General features: G+C 42.2%; 1 protein-coding gene across 6 annotated transcripts in view; it reads right to left on the bottom strand.

The window, feature by feature from the left end:
* Positions 1–3,325: 3,325 nt before the first annotated feature.
* The window catches only part of DEPTOR (DEP domain containing MTOR interacting protein), a 100,396-nt gene continuing 87,433 nt past the window's right edge, over positions 3,326–16,288 (bottom strand). For all 6 annotated transcript variants that reach the window (XM_034422234.3, XM_034422231.3, XM_087890884.1 and 3 more), the window contains exon 10: positions 3,326–5,785. In XM_034422234.3, coding sequence (XP_034278125.2) covers positions 5,657–5,785 — 129 coding nt within the window. In that variant the 3' untranslated portion in view covers positions 3,326–5,656. The remainder of the gene's footprint in view (positions 5,786–16,288) is intronic.

The raw sequence follows: 16,288 nt of genomic DNA, 5'->3' as shown, positions 1-16,288 counted from the left end.
CTATGAGCTTTACTGTCTTATATGCACTTTGTATAGACTTCCCTTAATAATCTTTAAAAAAAAAAAAAAAATTGTTGCATTGCAAACATTGGAAAGGTGCCCATTCAGAATGTTAGCCAAGTTTCAGTTATTTCCTAACTTCTAATTAAAGTCTTAGGAATGTTCATATTCAAATGCAAACTAAATGAATTTCTCCTTTCTCCTTGCCAGAAACAAGGTTTAAAACCTGAGATTTTAATTGTTCGATCTAACAGCCACATAGCTCATGAATTTAAACACCAGCTTTAAAAAAAGACAATAGATTATCTGAGCTCAAAGGGATTTAAGAAAAGCTTTCTTCTGTCTAACAGGTGTAGATCAGACAGATCTGCAGTGAAGGCAATGGAATAGATCAAATCATTTATTTTTCAATTCAAATATTGGGGGGGTGGGGGTGTCAGAGGGTGGGGGTGGGGGAAGGACCCGACTCTACTTCATTTTACAATATCAGTTCTCCATTAGACTTCAGACTTTCGTTTGACCTTTTCCACAACCATTTCTGAAAAGAAAGGATGAAAGAGTTCAAAAAGTAAATGTCGTACTCCTTTAAACGCAACCACAGTGTCAAGAGACACATTTGAAGGCAGTTATGCTTGCAGCGTTCCCTATCTTAAGTGCTTCCGAAATGCTGCCAGCTAAAAATTCGGCAAATCCACTCTTTTTACCCAAACTGTACAAAAGTCCTTTTGAGTTAATGAATGTCTGCCTGTCGCTGAAGACTACCGCTTTAAATTCCGTTTTTTGTTTTTTGTTTTCAAAGGCTTCCATTGATTTTGGCATCAAGGCAGAGAAAAATGAATGCTAAAGGACTCCCTTGAAAGACACAGCTCCAATTAAAAGGGGGTGTAAATCAAGATACGGTGTGGGATCTTGCCGCCCCAAAATACTCGCTAAGACTTTGTGTGGCCTGGTTAAGTGGTTGTATTGAAAATCTTAAATTATTGGGGTTTCAGAAGTTGGCAAAGGGGCACCTTACAGCCTCGTTTCTTGAGAAAGTGTTTAAACTTGGTGCTGTAAGAGATTTGTTATAGCTGGATTATTAGGAAGCCACCTTTCATATGGAAAGTTAGGTGGCATGGATGCTACGGCCAGGGAAGGGATTGAAAAATTTCAGAAACCGGTTCTCTGCCTGGTTGCTGGGTGAGTATGGCCATGGGGGCATGGCCTACTCGGTCTCCTGCACCACTGGGGGGGGAGGGTTGTTTTCACCCTCCCCAGGCTCCGGAGGATTTTTGGGGGGCCTGCGGGAGGGCAAAAATGAATTCCACTGGGCTCTGGAGGCCCTCTGGAGGCCAGAAAGGGGCCTGTTTCTGGACTTCCAGTAGGCCCGTTTTCGCCCCTCCCCAGGCTCCGAAGGTTTTCCTCAAGCCTTCGGGAGGGCAAAAACAGCCTCTCCTGGGCTCCGGAGGCCCTCCAGACTTCTGGAACTTCTGGGAGGTCCATTTTTTGCCCTCCCAGAGCCTCCGTGCAAGCGCTGCACTTACCTGGCATCCAAAATGGGCCACATGGAGACTCCTGGGAGGGGTGGGGTGCGGTGGACAGAGTCAGCCAGTCCTTGCAACTACCGGTTTGGCGAACCAGATGTAAAATTAGTATCCGGTTCTCCTGAATCTGTCCAAACTGGCTGAATCCCATCCCTGGCTATGGTCATGCACGGAGAGGAGACATTTCAGTGGTTAATGCTGCAAATTATAACATGGTGGAGATGGTATAATTTTGTGGAAAGACAAATGACTGAACATCTTCAGTTGACTTTAAAGACCATTAATGACTTAATGCAAGATTAATTATTAGAAGTCAGTTATGTTCACCTGAACCCTAATTCTGAGTTCAGAATTAAACATTTTTTTTTCTGGATACCTATAATAAACCGAATCATAAAAAAAACTAAAAAGGCTGGATTCACACAAAGCCATAGGAAACTAATTAAGGTTAATGTAGGTAAGTCCTCAATTTAGGACTGGTCAATTTAGGACTGTTCCGAGTTTCCACTGTCTTGGAATGGGTGCTTTATGGTCTATAATACACTTTCGTCCATCGTAAAATGCCTAACTCCCCACCCCATCCCTGCAGTCATATGCCTACATTTTGGGTAACAAACAATTTGCAGTTGGTTTGGTTGGCTTTTGTCATTTTTGCCAGTTTCTGACAAAAAAGCCCCTTCAGAAGAATGGATTCACTTAATGACTGTGCCATTTGTTTAAAAACCACTCCACAGAATGTTAAAAACAACAACAGGTCTGGTCACATGGGTGCCTCAAGTTATGACTGGATTTCCAGACTCAGTTGTGGTGCTTATTTGAAGATTACCTGTACTACATATACTTAATGATTTCTCTGAATGATCCAAATCTTTACCAGACCTGATAGTGTTGTGTGAACACAATCCGTGTGTGACTCAGCTGAAATATGAAGGCCAGATTTCCTTCACCTTTCTGCCCTAAGTCTTCCTTCCCCGGTAAATACTGTAAGAGAGCCTACATTCACTGCAGCTAAATTAGAGCTGAGAGGCCTTTTGCTTTTCCTCACAATGCCCAATAAATATGTCCATTATCAGAAAAGTTCCCACAGGTATCGATGGAAGTTTCTTCTAAACCAGGTGCTCATTAGCAGGCCATGGCCTATTCAAAACTGGGCTGCCACTCATGTAAGTTGAGCTGCCAGCCCGCCAATTGCGCCAGCCCCCCTCAGCCCCTCCACTGGGCCACCAATCTGCAAAGGTTGGAGACCCCTGTTCTGAACCAGGGGTCTCCAACCTTGGTAGCTTTAAGACTTGTGCACTTCAATTTATTTTTGACATAAAACATAAAACAACATCTTTTTATGTCAAAAATAAATAAAAAATATTTAAAAAAAAATAAAATAAAACAAAATTAAAGACTTGTGGACTTCAACTCCCTCAGCTTCAGTGGAGTTGAAGTCCACAAGTCTTAAAAGTTGCCAAGGTTGGAGAGCCCTGGTTTAAACTATAGAAGCTCTAAAATATTTAGTGAGAAGAGTTAAATTATTTCTTTCTCCTTGCCATGTTCCCAATATCAACCTTTCCCTGTGGCTATTATGTGTACGAAAAATTGTGTTTGATAAGTGCATTCACACAATTAATTTCAGCTCTAGGTTGGCCACTGGAGATCTTATTAGGGACAGATGAAATGTGTGAATCACAGCTTCTCGTGGCAAGTTGATCAGGACTCAAAAGAATATCAGTGGGGGTCTTTATTCCTAGCAGGGGCATAATTAACAGATAGATTAAAGAATGCTAACCATGATTAATGTACATTTATCTGCATGGCTTATAAGATTCCACTTTATTTGCTTAGGTTTCTGCAACTGACAAAGAGTAGATTGGTTTGCTTTTTGCAATATCATAGATGTATTCAAAACAGTATCTTGGAATCTTGGATGTCTTAAAATTATGGCGTCTATATTTACCCACCTGATTTATAAAAAAAGGATCTAAATTGTAACAAAGTGCTTGTTAGCCAAATTATAGTGTAAAATGATGGCTCACACTATAATACCAGAAATATGTAGCACATGGCAATAGCAATAGCACTTAGACTTATATACCGCTTCACAGTGCTTTACAGCCCTCACTAAGCGGTTTACAGAGTCAGCATATTGTCCCCAACAATCTGGGTCCTCATTTTACCCACCTCGGAAGGATGGAAGGCTGAGTCAACCTTGAGCCAGTCAGCATCGAACTCCTGGCAGTGAGCAGTGAGTTAGCCTGCAATACTGTATTCTAACCACTGCACCACCAGGGCTCATACTGAACAAGAAGCAATGGATGGAAACTAATCAAGGAGAGATCCAACTTAGAAATAAGTAGAAATTTCCTGACAGAACAATTAATCAGTGAAATCGCTTGTCTTTGCCTGAGGTTTTAAGAAGAAACTGGACAACCACTTGTCTGAAATGGTAGAGGGATGTGATGGCGAACCTATGGTATGTGTGCCACAGGTGGCACACAGAGCCATTTCTGCGGGCACACAAGGTGTCGCCGTAGAACAGCTCCACTGTGCGCCTCCTGCTGGCCAGCTGATTTTTGGGTCTCTGCCGTACATGCGGGAGACGCGCATATGCCCATGCTGCCCTCCCCCTCCCAGGAGTCTCCACGCAGCCTGTTTTGGATGCCAGGTAAGTACAGGGCTCACGCGGAGGCTCTGGGAGGGCGAAAAACAGGCCTACCGGAAGTCCGGAAACGGGTTGTTTCCGATCTCCGGAGGCTTCAGGGAGGACTGCTAGGAGCACGGGGGGAAGGGGGTTGCGCGTACATGCGTGTGTGTATGGGAGCGTGGGAGGGTCGCATGCATCTGCACGGGGGGGCAGTGTGGGGGGGATTGTGCGTGCATGCGCAGGGGGTGGGGTGTGCATGGGAGTCATTGGATTATGGGTGTGGGTACGCACACGAGTGCTATTGCGTGCACGCACACACTTTTGCCACCCGAGGATAAAAAGGTTAGCCGTCACTGGTATAGGGTCTCCAGCATGAGTAGGGGGTTGGATTAGAAGACCTTCAAGTACGTTGCAATTCTGTTATTCTGTATGAACAAGGCTGGACCATGTGGTGTGTAGTAGGGAGTGAATTGTGTCTGCTCTTCTAATACAGAAGTGAGATTTTCATCAAGGTGATGGCAGAATTGTAACTGATAAAGTTTCTTCTCCATCTTCGGAGATAAAAAGATAAAGATTCCCTTGAATTGAACCTGATAAATTTACATGGATACAACCATATCATTTTGTTGGCAACCATATTAAAGTAATTTACCGTCATTTTCTTTTGAGACAGTTTCTCAACTTCCCGGTCTAAAACCTAGACCCAGGATTTGTTAGTGATTTCCTATTAAAGAACTAACCAGATCTGACTGGTTTAGCTTTTCAAGATTAGCCAAGTTACAGAACAGACATAATTATGCAAAGATGGCATGTTTAAAATGTCCACTTGCTTCCTGTTCCATAACTCGTCCAAGAAATAGAACAGGGTCTTCCTTGGTACCAAATGTGTAACAATCCTTAGTTTACGTCTAGCTATACATTTGAACTGAAATTGTTACCAGATCTTTCAAATCAAAGCTAGTATCTGGGCATGCTCCAAAAAAATTGGACATCGACTTCTTGAATTCTCAGCCAATTCAGTTGTTGTTTCTTCTGGCTAGGAATTCTAGAAGTTATGGACATAATGTGTCTGGAGACGATGCAATGGAAAAACTGGGCTCGTTCTATACAATCACAAATGAAAACATGAATTAAAAGGAAAGCAAGACAACGTTGAAGAGATTGGCACAAACATGATTCCTAATAAGAGATTTCACAGCTGCATCAGATCTTGCCCATCTGTAAGATTGACCATCTAAGCTTGCCAAGACTTGGATATGCAAGAGTTCCTTTGTGTAGTACAAGCTGATTTGTGCTTCTTTAGTTTAGACTCGCCAACCCGTACCCATGGTCTTAAGACTACATCCATTGAAAAACCCTATTATTAAAGAGGAGAGGAAAGTACTTAGAAGGCAAAATTGATCTCTGAGAAAAAGTATGTTTTTATCCCCTTGTATGATGTTGCTTGTGTTTGGACAGGGGCTGAATCCACAACGATGGAGCGGCAGGTCAAGCATCCACCTCAGGGCTCAATTTCTTCCATCACTTCCATGACGATGGTTCGAGGACCGGTTAAGATGAGGTTGCTCACAGTCCTGTAATCTGCATGGAGAACGTTGAGCCCGTTCACTGAAATCACAAACTGACAAACCTAAGAAGAGAAGAAGAAGAAGAAGAAGAAGCAAGCAAAGAAATTCAGTCATGATGCTGGAGAAAAGCAACAACTTTTTTGCTCTGAGCCTGAAAGCAAATTGGGTACGAAGCAGGGGTGAAATGCTCCCGGTTTGGACCAGATCACCCGATCCGGTAGCAATGGAGGTGGGTGGTTCGGAGAACCGGTAGCAAAAATCCCTGCCCCCCCCCCATTGCCCAGCTGAGCCGCGCGATCATCAGAGGCTTTTTTTCTTTTAAAAGCCTCTGCCGATCAGGCAGCTCAGCTTGGATCGTCAGAGCCTTTTGAAAGCATTTTTTTACAACCTCTTCGCCGAAGAGGTTGTAGAAAAAATGGTTTTAAAAGTAAAAAAAAAAAAAAATGGCCACATGCACCCAGTCACATTACCCCCACACCAAGCCACGCTCACAGAACTGGTAGTAACAAATTTTAGATTTCACCACTGGTACGAAGCCCCCCAAAACTTTCGCAGCACAAACACACACTATGTCAGCAAAACATCTGTTTTAATATGACAGGTCCCAGCACTTTTATCGTTATCCATTAACATTTGAATGCCTCCTAATAATAAAAATTCTAATAAAGATCTTTCTGAATTTAACAAGGACAGCCTGCTAAACTGGAAAGACGGTTTACAGTGGCAGGAGGACAACAGAGGAAAGGCAAGGAATGTGACAGCTCTTGGCATGAAGAGGCAAAATTGCACAATCTAGCTGAAAAAATCCCAAGAGACCTGCTTTAATTTTGCAGAACTTTGGGAGCAAGTCTTAACCCAAATAAGAGCTACCAGGAATGTTAACAGGGAAGGCACTCAACGTTTTCCTGTACTGCAAAAAAATAATAATAAATAAATAAAATTTGACATATTCCAATCTTTTTGGAATGTTAATTAACTTCCTTAAAGTTATTGTTGACTGTGCAGTCTGGGAAGCAAAGATGCAATTCCCACTGCCCAAGATATTCTTAAATTTCCTTATTAGAGCTGGCTTTTAAAATCGTCAGACTGAAAAACTCTCTATTTCTGAGACTCTTCCTTGGGGTACCTTATAATTACTGAGTGCGCAATGGGGTAGGCAGCATTTCCTTTGCACGGTTTAATGATTAGATCTTTTCCTGCCTTTTCCTTTGTGAATCTGTTCGCCCCAGATTTTCTCCACCTACTCTGGGGCAGAATTAGAGTCCCCTATTTAAAAGAAGATAAAAGCTTTGTGTGAATATATCATAGGCTAGTCTTTCTTTTAGCAGTGACTTAAAATACAACAGAAACTGCTGGAGGCGGGCACAGCAATTTCCTGACAGCTTTCAGTCGTATAGTTCTGATTTTCTGCAGCTCATTTTGATAAACATGTGGGTGACTAGAAATAATACGGGGCAGAGCCTTGACATTTTAAAGCAACGAACAAAGCTTTCTGCAGCATCTGTCTGCAGTCCCATCTGTCAAACTTTGAGGATCCAAGATGTTTCTAAAATCATAGCATTTCAGCCAGTGGTGAAATCTAAATCCAGTGGGCGTGGCTTGGTGGGAGGGGGTAATGTGACTGGGTGGGTGTGGCCAATTCTTTTTTTTTACTTTTAAAAGCATTTTAAAAATGCTTTCAAAAGGCTCTGACGATCCCAGCTGAGTTGCCTGATCGGCAGAAACATTTTTTTCTTTTAAATGCCTCTGACGATCAAACAAGTCAGCTTGGATCGTCAGAGGCATTTAAAAGAAAAAAAGTCTCTGCTGATCAGGCAACTCAGCTTGGATCGAAAGAATCCAAGAAAAGAAAAAAGGGTTTTTTTTTCTTTTAAAAGCCTTTGAGGATCCCAGCTGAGCCACGCGATCATCAGAGGCTTTTTTTTTTTACTTTTAAAAGCATTTTTTCGGCCGAAGAGGTTGTAGAAAAAAATGCTTTTAAAAGTAAAAAAAAGCCTCTGATGATTGTGCAGCTCAGCTGGGCGGGGGTGGGTGGGGGGGACAGGGGTTTTTGCTACCGGTTCTCTGAACCACCTGCCTCCATTGCTACCGGATCGGGCGATCTGGTCCGAACCGGGAGCATTTCACCCCTGATTTCAGCCCTCTTTGCACGTAGATTTTTCCAAATCTATCTTCCTGTCTTGGTTGTGTACATTTTCTGCAAACATTCCAATCTGTCAGTTCAATCTTCCAGTTGCTGGAACTGGGAATGTCTACTCTAACAAAGAGTCTTCCAATATTTGAAGGGCTGCCACAGAGAAGAGAGGGTCAATCTATTCTCCAAAGCGCTGAAGGCAAGACAGGAAGTAATGGACGAAAGCTTAACAAAGAGAGATCCAACGTAGAACTAAGGAGAAATTTTCTGCAGAACAATTCATCAGTGAAATAGCATGGCTCTAGAAGTTGTGGGTGCTCCATCACTGATGAAATGCTATGGTTTCTTTAAGAAGATGTTGGACAGCAATTTGTCTGGAATGGCATAGGGCAGGGGTGTCAAACTCGATTTCATTGAGGGCCGCGTCAGGGTTGTGTTTGACCTCGGGGGTGGGTGGGCGTAGCCAGCGTGAGCGTGGCCAGCTTGACATCACTCGGGTTGAGGGTGCCTGCGGTGGCCCGAGCACTCTGCCAGCGAAAATAAGCTCCCTAGCTCTGTTTCCGGCTGTGATGGCCTCCTGCAATCCTTGGCAGGGGTGGGTTCTACTTACCTTTACTACCAGTTTGCAATGGGATCACGCGTGCGCGCTCGCTTTGCTCATGTGCATGCCTTGCTTCTGCGCATGTGCAGAAGCTTCTGCACATGCGCAGATCACCAATGACGACATCTGGATCGGTGGGCGGGGCCTCCCGCTGTTTTTATACCGGTTCTTGCGAACCGGTCCGAACCGGGGGGCAACCCACCACTGATCCTCGGCCTCCTGCCAGCAAAAACAGGCTCCCAAGCTCTGTTTTTGGCTGTGATGGCCTCCTGCAACCCTTTGCCAGTGAAAACAGAGCTCGGGAGGGCCGCCGTGGGCTGGTCCTTGGCTGTTTCCAGGGCAGCCCCACAGGCCAGATCTAAGCACCCTGTGGGCCAGATCCGGCCCCCGGGCCTTGAGTTTGACACCCCTGGTGTAGGGTCTCTTGCTTGAACAGTGGGTTGGATAGAAGACTGCCAAGGTCCCTTCCAAGTATGTTATTCTGTATGATTCAGCAAACATCTTAGCCCCAGAGCCATGACAAAAAAGCCAGGAGGTATTAAAAAAGGCAAGCCACCAATTCACCCTGGCTCAAAGAAGTGGATTACAATTAATTAGGGGGCAAATCCACTGCTTAAACTCCATCATTTTTTTAATACAGTTTGTGTTACCTGTCATCTGAATTTTTAAATAAGCAAGGGTATTTAATTATAATGAGCTTCCCCAGTATGTCAATATTATCAGAGTAAAAGTATTTTAGGCAGGAACCGAGCGTTGTGCCTTCCATCAGAACATCTTTTGTTTCACACCCATCCCTACGAAGAGTCTTTCAGCACACACCGCTTTTGTGTGAATGTCTCTCACTGCCATCTCATTGGCTGAGGAGTGGGTGGTGTGTGAGAGGGCAACAATCCAGCTCTGGCATAAACAGCAGATTGCAACGCCAGAGAATAAATATTAATCGCTTTCAACCAGCAGGAGCTTAAAGCCCGCCGGTGTCACATTACTGTAGAAACTTTCTAGGAAGTGTTTACTAGAAGCTCTGATTCCATTTGCAGAAGTGAGAAAAACAACAGTGTTTATCTTCTGCAGGATTCTTCTGCCTATGTGGCAATGCTCTTTGTGTAGCTAAAGCAAGTGATGAATCTTAACAAGTTAAGTACAATGAGGCAAAGAGAGGACCAAGTCATTTATAAAGGTTCTGGAACACTTTACACACAGAGAGAGTAAAATCCCCTTTGAGTCAAATGTGATCCCTGTTGATTTCATGGTTTCTTCACCAGTGGTACAATGGGTTGCCACTTCTTTTTGCCTACAGTCAATGGATTCCCTGGAGATCTCATAATCAAGCAGGAGCCACATCTGAATTCTGCTTAGCCCCCAAGATGAAGGCTTTCAAAAAGAGAGTCCGTAGAGATTCTCAGTGATCCAGGTCATGGTTGTCCCAAAGGTGCTTTTTCAGGAGGCAACTGGACTTTCTTTGAAGAGGTTTTGCTTCTTATATTCCTTGCAGACTTGCAAGGAATTGCCAGCTGTCTGCAAGGAATATAAATCCTTCCATTCCCCACTATCCTCTCTGATCTGAAGAAGCTTCTTGGATGAGAAGCGAAATGTCTTCAAAAGAAAAAACAAGAAAGTTCAGTTGCCTCCTGAAAAAGCACCTTTGGGACAACCATGACCTGGAATTGGTAGAATTGCAATGTGTAAGATGATGTTATTGCCAAAGTTTAATTTTTTATTTGAGATGTTACCGTTAAACTTGACAGAGAAAGATACTGAAGGATATCAGAAGAAATTGGATAAATTTTGCAATGGTGGGAAAAGACCTAGATTAGTGAAGAAAATGTGGTATCAAAATCAAAAGGAAATTGGATTAGGAATCCCCAAACTACTCAATTATTATTGGGCTTATGCTATTCGGACTGTGGTAAAAATATTTAAAGGTGAAGATAGTCATTGGAGAGATTTAGAATTAAAGGACATCAAGAGATTTGGCTCAACATGGTTTTTAGATAAAGCAAAATCAAAATGTGTAATTAATAGCTATTGGTTAAAGGGACTGAGTAAAATTTGGAATAAATTTGTTAAAATTTTAATTCCAGATATAATTTTCTTAGGGAAGACAATTGAAAATTGGCCGATTAAAACTAATATAAGTCGTGATAGGGTAATGGAAGATGAAAATATACAAACTATAATAGATTGGTTAAAAATTTCAGAAAATGAAAGGAGGAAAAAAGAAATCATTGAAAAATTGGGTTTAGGCTGGTTTGAAAAAATACAGATAGAAAAATGGACTAAGAAGGTAAGGGACAATTGTTCGATAAGTAGAAGTAAAACTGAATTTGAACATTTAGTATTCCAAATTATGAAAGATGAAATTGGGCTAAAGGGACTCGTTAGTAAAATATATAAGATTATAAATTTTGATGGAAAACCACAAAGGGTGATGAAGATGAATTGGGAAAAAGAACTTAATATTAAAATATCAGATTTAGATTGGAATGTGAATTGGAAGAGTAGAATTATGAAGACTTTATCTGTAAGGATTAAAGAGCATAATTATAAGGTTGTTTGGAAATGGTATTTGACTCCATTAAGATTGTCATTGATGGATAACAAAATTAGTAAACAATGTTGGAGATGTGATATGGAATTAGGGACTTATGAACATATGTGGTACAAATGTGATAAAGTTAAAAAGTTTTGGCAACAATTGGAGGAAATGATATTTGAAATGATGGGGAAAGCAATAATATTGAGACCAGAAACTATATTACTGTTGATAATTAAGGAAATAGAACCAACAAAATATGAGAAAGAATTGATTAGAATTATGATTATAATGGGTAGAATTATAATAGCCAGATATTGGAAATTAGATGTGAATTTTAGAAAAGAAGAATGGTATTGTGAAATGTGGAAATTAGCTTTAAACGATAAAAAGACATGTGATATTAAAATTAGAAATGGTGACTATAAAGAAGATATTTTCTGGAAAATTTGGAAACCATTCGTGGACTATGCGCTGGGAAAATTGGATGCTTCGGTACCTGTACCCCGAGAACGTGGATTTTGGCGATCATGAGGATATATCCGAAGAACCAAATCTTCCTTTCTTATGTATAGCACAGGGTGAAATATTGTATATGTTGTTTGTAATGTTAGTAATTAAAATTTTTTTAAAAAATTAATAAATAAAAAAGAAGCTTCTTGGATGAGAAGCGCAACGTTGCAGCAATGAAACAAGCAAAATGCTAAAAAGTTATGATATTTATGTAGTTACTTACCAAGAACCTCTAAATTATATTAAAGTAACCAAAAATATCTTTACCATCCCCAAGGCACGTCACAACTTTTGAGCACCCCTAATGTTTGGAAATGGAAAGTTGAAAAATCTGACATGCCTTAACTGCGGCAGCTTTGGAAAACTCAACAGTGGCCATAGGATTAGAAAAGGTCAATTTACATTCCAATTCCAAAGAAAGGCAATGCCAAAGAATGTTCGAACTATCGCACCATTGCACTCATTTCACATGCTAGTAAGGTTATGCTTAAAATCCTACAAGCTAGGTTCCAGCAGTATGTGGATCAAGAACTAACAGAAGTACAGGCAGGATTTCGAAGAGGCAGAGGAACTAGAGATCAAATTGCCAACATACGCTGGATCATGGAGAAAGCTAGGGAGTTCCAGAAAAACATCTACTTCTGCTTCGTTGACTATGCTAAAGCCTTTGATTCTGTGGATCACAACAAATTGTGTCAAGTTCTTAAAGAGATGGGAGTACCAGACCATCTTATTTGTCTCTTGAGAAACCTACATGCGGGTCAAGAAGCAACAGTGAGAACTGGACACGGAACCACCGATTGGTTCAAAATTGGGAAAGAAGTCCGGCAAGGCTGTATACTGTATACACCCTGCCTATTTAACTTTATGCAGAGCACATAATGAGAAGGGCAGGGCTAAATGAATCAAAAGTTGGAATTAAGATTGCTGGGAGAAATATCAACAACCTCAGATATGCAGATGATACCACTCTAATGGCAGAAAGCGAAGAGGAACTAAAGAGCCTTTTGATGCGGGTGAAGTGGGAGAGTGCAAAAGTTGACTTGAAAAAACTCAACATTAAGAAAACTAAGATCATAGCATCCAGCCCTCTCAATTCCTGGCAAATAGATGGGGAAGAAATGGAGGTAGTGACTGATTTTATTTTCCTGGGCTCCAAGATCACCGCAGATGGGGACTGCAGCCAAGAAATTAAAAGACGCTTGATCCTGGGGAGGAAAGCTATGGCAAATTTAGACAGTGTACTAAAAAGTAGAGATATCACCCTGCCAACAAAAGTGCGTATAGCCAAGGCTATGGTTTTCCCAGTTGCAACGTATGGCTGTGAAAGTTGGACCATAAGAATGGTTGAGCACCAAAGAATTGAGGCCTTTGAACTATGGTGCCGGAGAAGACTCCTGCAAGTCCCTTGGACTGCAAGGACTGCAAGATAAAACCAGTCAGTCCTAGAGGAGATCAATCATGACTGCTCTTTAGAAAGCCAGTTCCTGAAGACGAAACTCAAATACTTTGGCCACCTAATGAAAAGGAAGGACTCACTGGAGAAGAGCCTAATGCTGGGAAAGATTGAGGGCAAAAGAAGGGGACAACAGAGAATGAGGTGGCTGGATGGAGTCACTGAAGCAGTCACCGTGAGTTTAAATGGACTCCAGAGGATGGTAGAGGACAGGAAGGCCTGGAGGGACATTGTCCATGGGGTTGCGATGGGTTGGACACGACTTTGCAACTAACAACAAACTGCAGCAGCATGTCACAAAAAATTTGGAGCGTGTGACTTTTGCAGTACAATATTGCATTGTTGTTTTCGTCATGTACAGTGCCTACAGACACAACTGCCGGAACCTCAAATAATTGGATACTGTCCTGTTGAGGAAGGCTAGCTTAAACAAATCAGGATTGGTCTAGTTCCAACATGAGACACAGAGGCTACATTGTGCCCTGAAAGCTCCTGAGATGGGAACACCTACAAAGCTGGCTGAGATGCCAGGTTTGTTGGCAACTTATTATCCTCACGTCGGAAAGGGGGAAAAAGGAGACTCCAAAACTCATTAACCTCTATGGCAGTCTGAATTTCAGCATCCAAATTTCCCACCAAGAGCTGCTGAACTTTAAAGGCTATTTTAAATTGCCAGCAAATGCTCTGAAGGGGGAAGAGGTCACAGCTGTGCGGTCTGGCAGTGCATGCACACAAGGCAACAGGAATTGGGCTTCTGCCCAGGCTGGAATTTGCAAGCTAAATCAACACACAAGCAAAACCTTGTTGCTCTGCTGGCAGCCCAGGCTGAAGCAGCCTCACCACTACTTAAATGGGCCCAGCTGCTGGGGCTCAGCACTCCTCTCCCAGGCCTTTCCACCCAAGACCTTTATCCTAGGTGCCCGTGGAACACCTTCAGCAAAACAGGCTCCTAGACCTCTTATTGGAAATATTCATCTCTCAGAATAACAGAAGGGTCCTTGGAGGACTTCTAGTCCAACCTCCAACTCAGGCAGAATGCCCTACACTATTTCAGACAAATCATTGTCCAATCTCTTCTTAAAACCCCCAATGATGGAGCAACCACAACTTCTGGAGGCAAGTCGTTGCATTGATTAACTGTCAGGAAAATTCTCCTTAGTTCTAGATTGCTTCTCTCCTTGATAAGTTTCCATCCATTGCTTCTTATTCTACCCTCATGTGCTTTGGAGAATAGCTTGACTCCCTCTTCTTTGTGGAAGCCCCTGAGATATTGGAACACTGCTATCATGTCTCCCCTAGTCCTTCTTTTCATTAAATTAGACATACCCAATTCCAGCAACCTTTCATCGTATGTTTTAGCCTCCAGTCCCCTAATCATCTTTGTTGCTCTTCTCTGCACTCTTTCTAGAGTCTCAACATCTTTTTTACATCGTGGCGACCAAAACTGAGTCCAAAATGCAGTATTTGGTTCAGTATACTGAACCAAAATGCAGTATTCCAAGTGTGGCCTTACCAAGGCATTATAAAGTGGTATTAACACTTCACGTGATCTTGATTCTATCCCTCTGTTTATGCAACCAAGGATTGTGTTGGCTTTTTTGGCAGCTGCAGCACATTTGCTCATTGAAAGAAGTGGCGTTTTTTGGTTATCTCCCCCCGCCCCCCGTCGCCTAAATTAAGACAAGTTGGTTTGAGATAGATATGGGTGGCTGTGACATGCAAATTATTTACAAACTTAGAATAGAATAACAGAGTTGGAAGGGACCTTGGAGGTCTTCTAGTCCAACCCCCTGCCCAGGCATGAAACCCTACACCACTTCAGACAAAAGATTATCCAACATCTTAAAAATTTCTAGTGTTGAAGCATTCATAACTTCTTGCGGCAAGTTGTCCCACTGATTAATTGTTCTAACTGTCAGGAAATTTCTCCTTAGTTCTAAGTTGCTTCTCTCCTTGATTAGTTTCCACCCATTGCTTCTTGTCCTACCCTCAGGTGCTTTGGAGAATAGCTTGACTCCCTCTTTTTTGTGGCAGCCCCTGAGATAATGGAACACTGCTATCATGTCTCCCCTAGTCCTTCTTTTCATTAAACTAGACATACCCAATTCCAGCAACCTTTCATCGTATGTTTTAGCCTCCAATCCCCTAATCATCTTTGTTGCTCTTCTCTGCATTCTTTCTAGAGTCTCAGCGTCTTTTTTACATCATGGTGACCAAAACTGGATGCTGTATTCCAAGAGTGGCCTTACCAAGGCATTATAAAGTGGTATTAACACTTCACGTGATCTTGATTCTATCCCTCTGTTTATGCAGCCTAGAACTGTGTTGGCTTTTTTGGCAGCTGCTGCACATAGCTGGCTCATATTTAAATGGTTGTACACCAGGACTGCAAGATCCCTTTCACAGTTACCACTATTGAGCAAGGTACCTTCAGGGTTGGTCTTCAAAGTGCAGTCAAGAAAAGTCAAGTTGGGAGTCACAATGATGTGATCGATGATCTCCCTGTTTTTATGTATAATCCGTAGTAGATGCCCCTGTCACAACCCTGCACATTATGATTTTGCATTGCTTGGTGGCAAAACCATGCCCTTCTCTGAGTTACCCTTTACAAGTGGCAGCAGCATGGGTTTGGTAGTCCCAATACAACTGAAAGGCACCTGTTTGGGAAAAGGGGGCTTCCTCGTTGTCCGATCTGCTAATGCTTCCCCTGCTTTCTTTGGTTTTTTGTATATCAATAGTAGCAAATCTATGGCTGGAAAATCCATTTGGACAAAACAGTCTGGGAAAGGTCTTGTTGACAGGTTGAATTCCAAAACCAATTTCCTCCTTTTCTGGCTGAGTCTACACAGTTCACTCCAAACTAAAACCAAACTAACAAACCACAGCTTAGCATACTGAGTGTATGTGCTGTGGCTTGTACAGCATGTTTTCTAGGTTAGTGTGTTGTGTCAATCCAGCCAATTTATTATGGTCAGCCAGCCATGGCTGTGCAAGATGAAAAGGTCTATATGCTTGTGGGAATCCACTCCTTCCCAGAAGAATGAAATATTTTAGGAAATATTAAAAAGGCAGAATATTATATTTCCCTAAAGGAGAAACATGTTTCTAAAGACAGAAACTCAGAGCCTCAGCGGTCTGCCCCAAGTAGAAACTAAGGGGCCAACTTTTAGAAATGCAGATTTGCAATCTGCAAATTTTAGAAATTGCAGTCTTCCATTCAAGACAGGATATTCTGAACAAAGGTAGGATTAGCCTTCAGCCACCATAGGAATTGCACAACAAGCCCCTTCATTGCATCAGCATCTACAAAGTTAGCTATGACCCCTAC

The sequence above is a fragment of the Pantherophis guttatus genome, chromosome 3, assembly GCF_059756535.1.
Source record: "Pantherophis guttatus breed Tessera chromosome 3, ASM5975653v1, whole genome shotgun sequence".
In the NCBI taxonomy this organism is placed as follows: domain Eukaryota; kingdom Metazoa; phylum Chordata; class Lepidosauria; order Squamata; family Colubridae; genus Pantherophis; species Pantherophis guttatus.
Note: the sequence above shows the minus strand (reverse complement) of the source record. Positions and strands in the feature narration are given on the sequence as shown.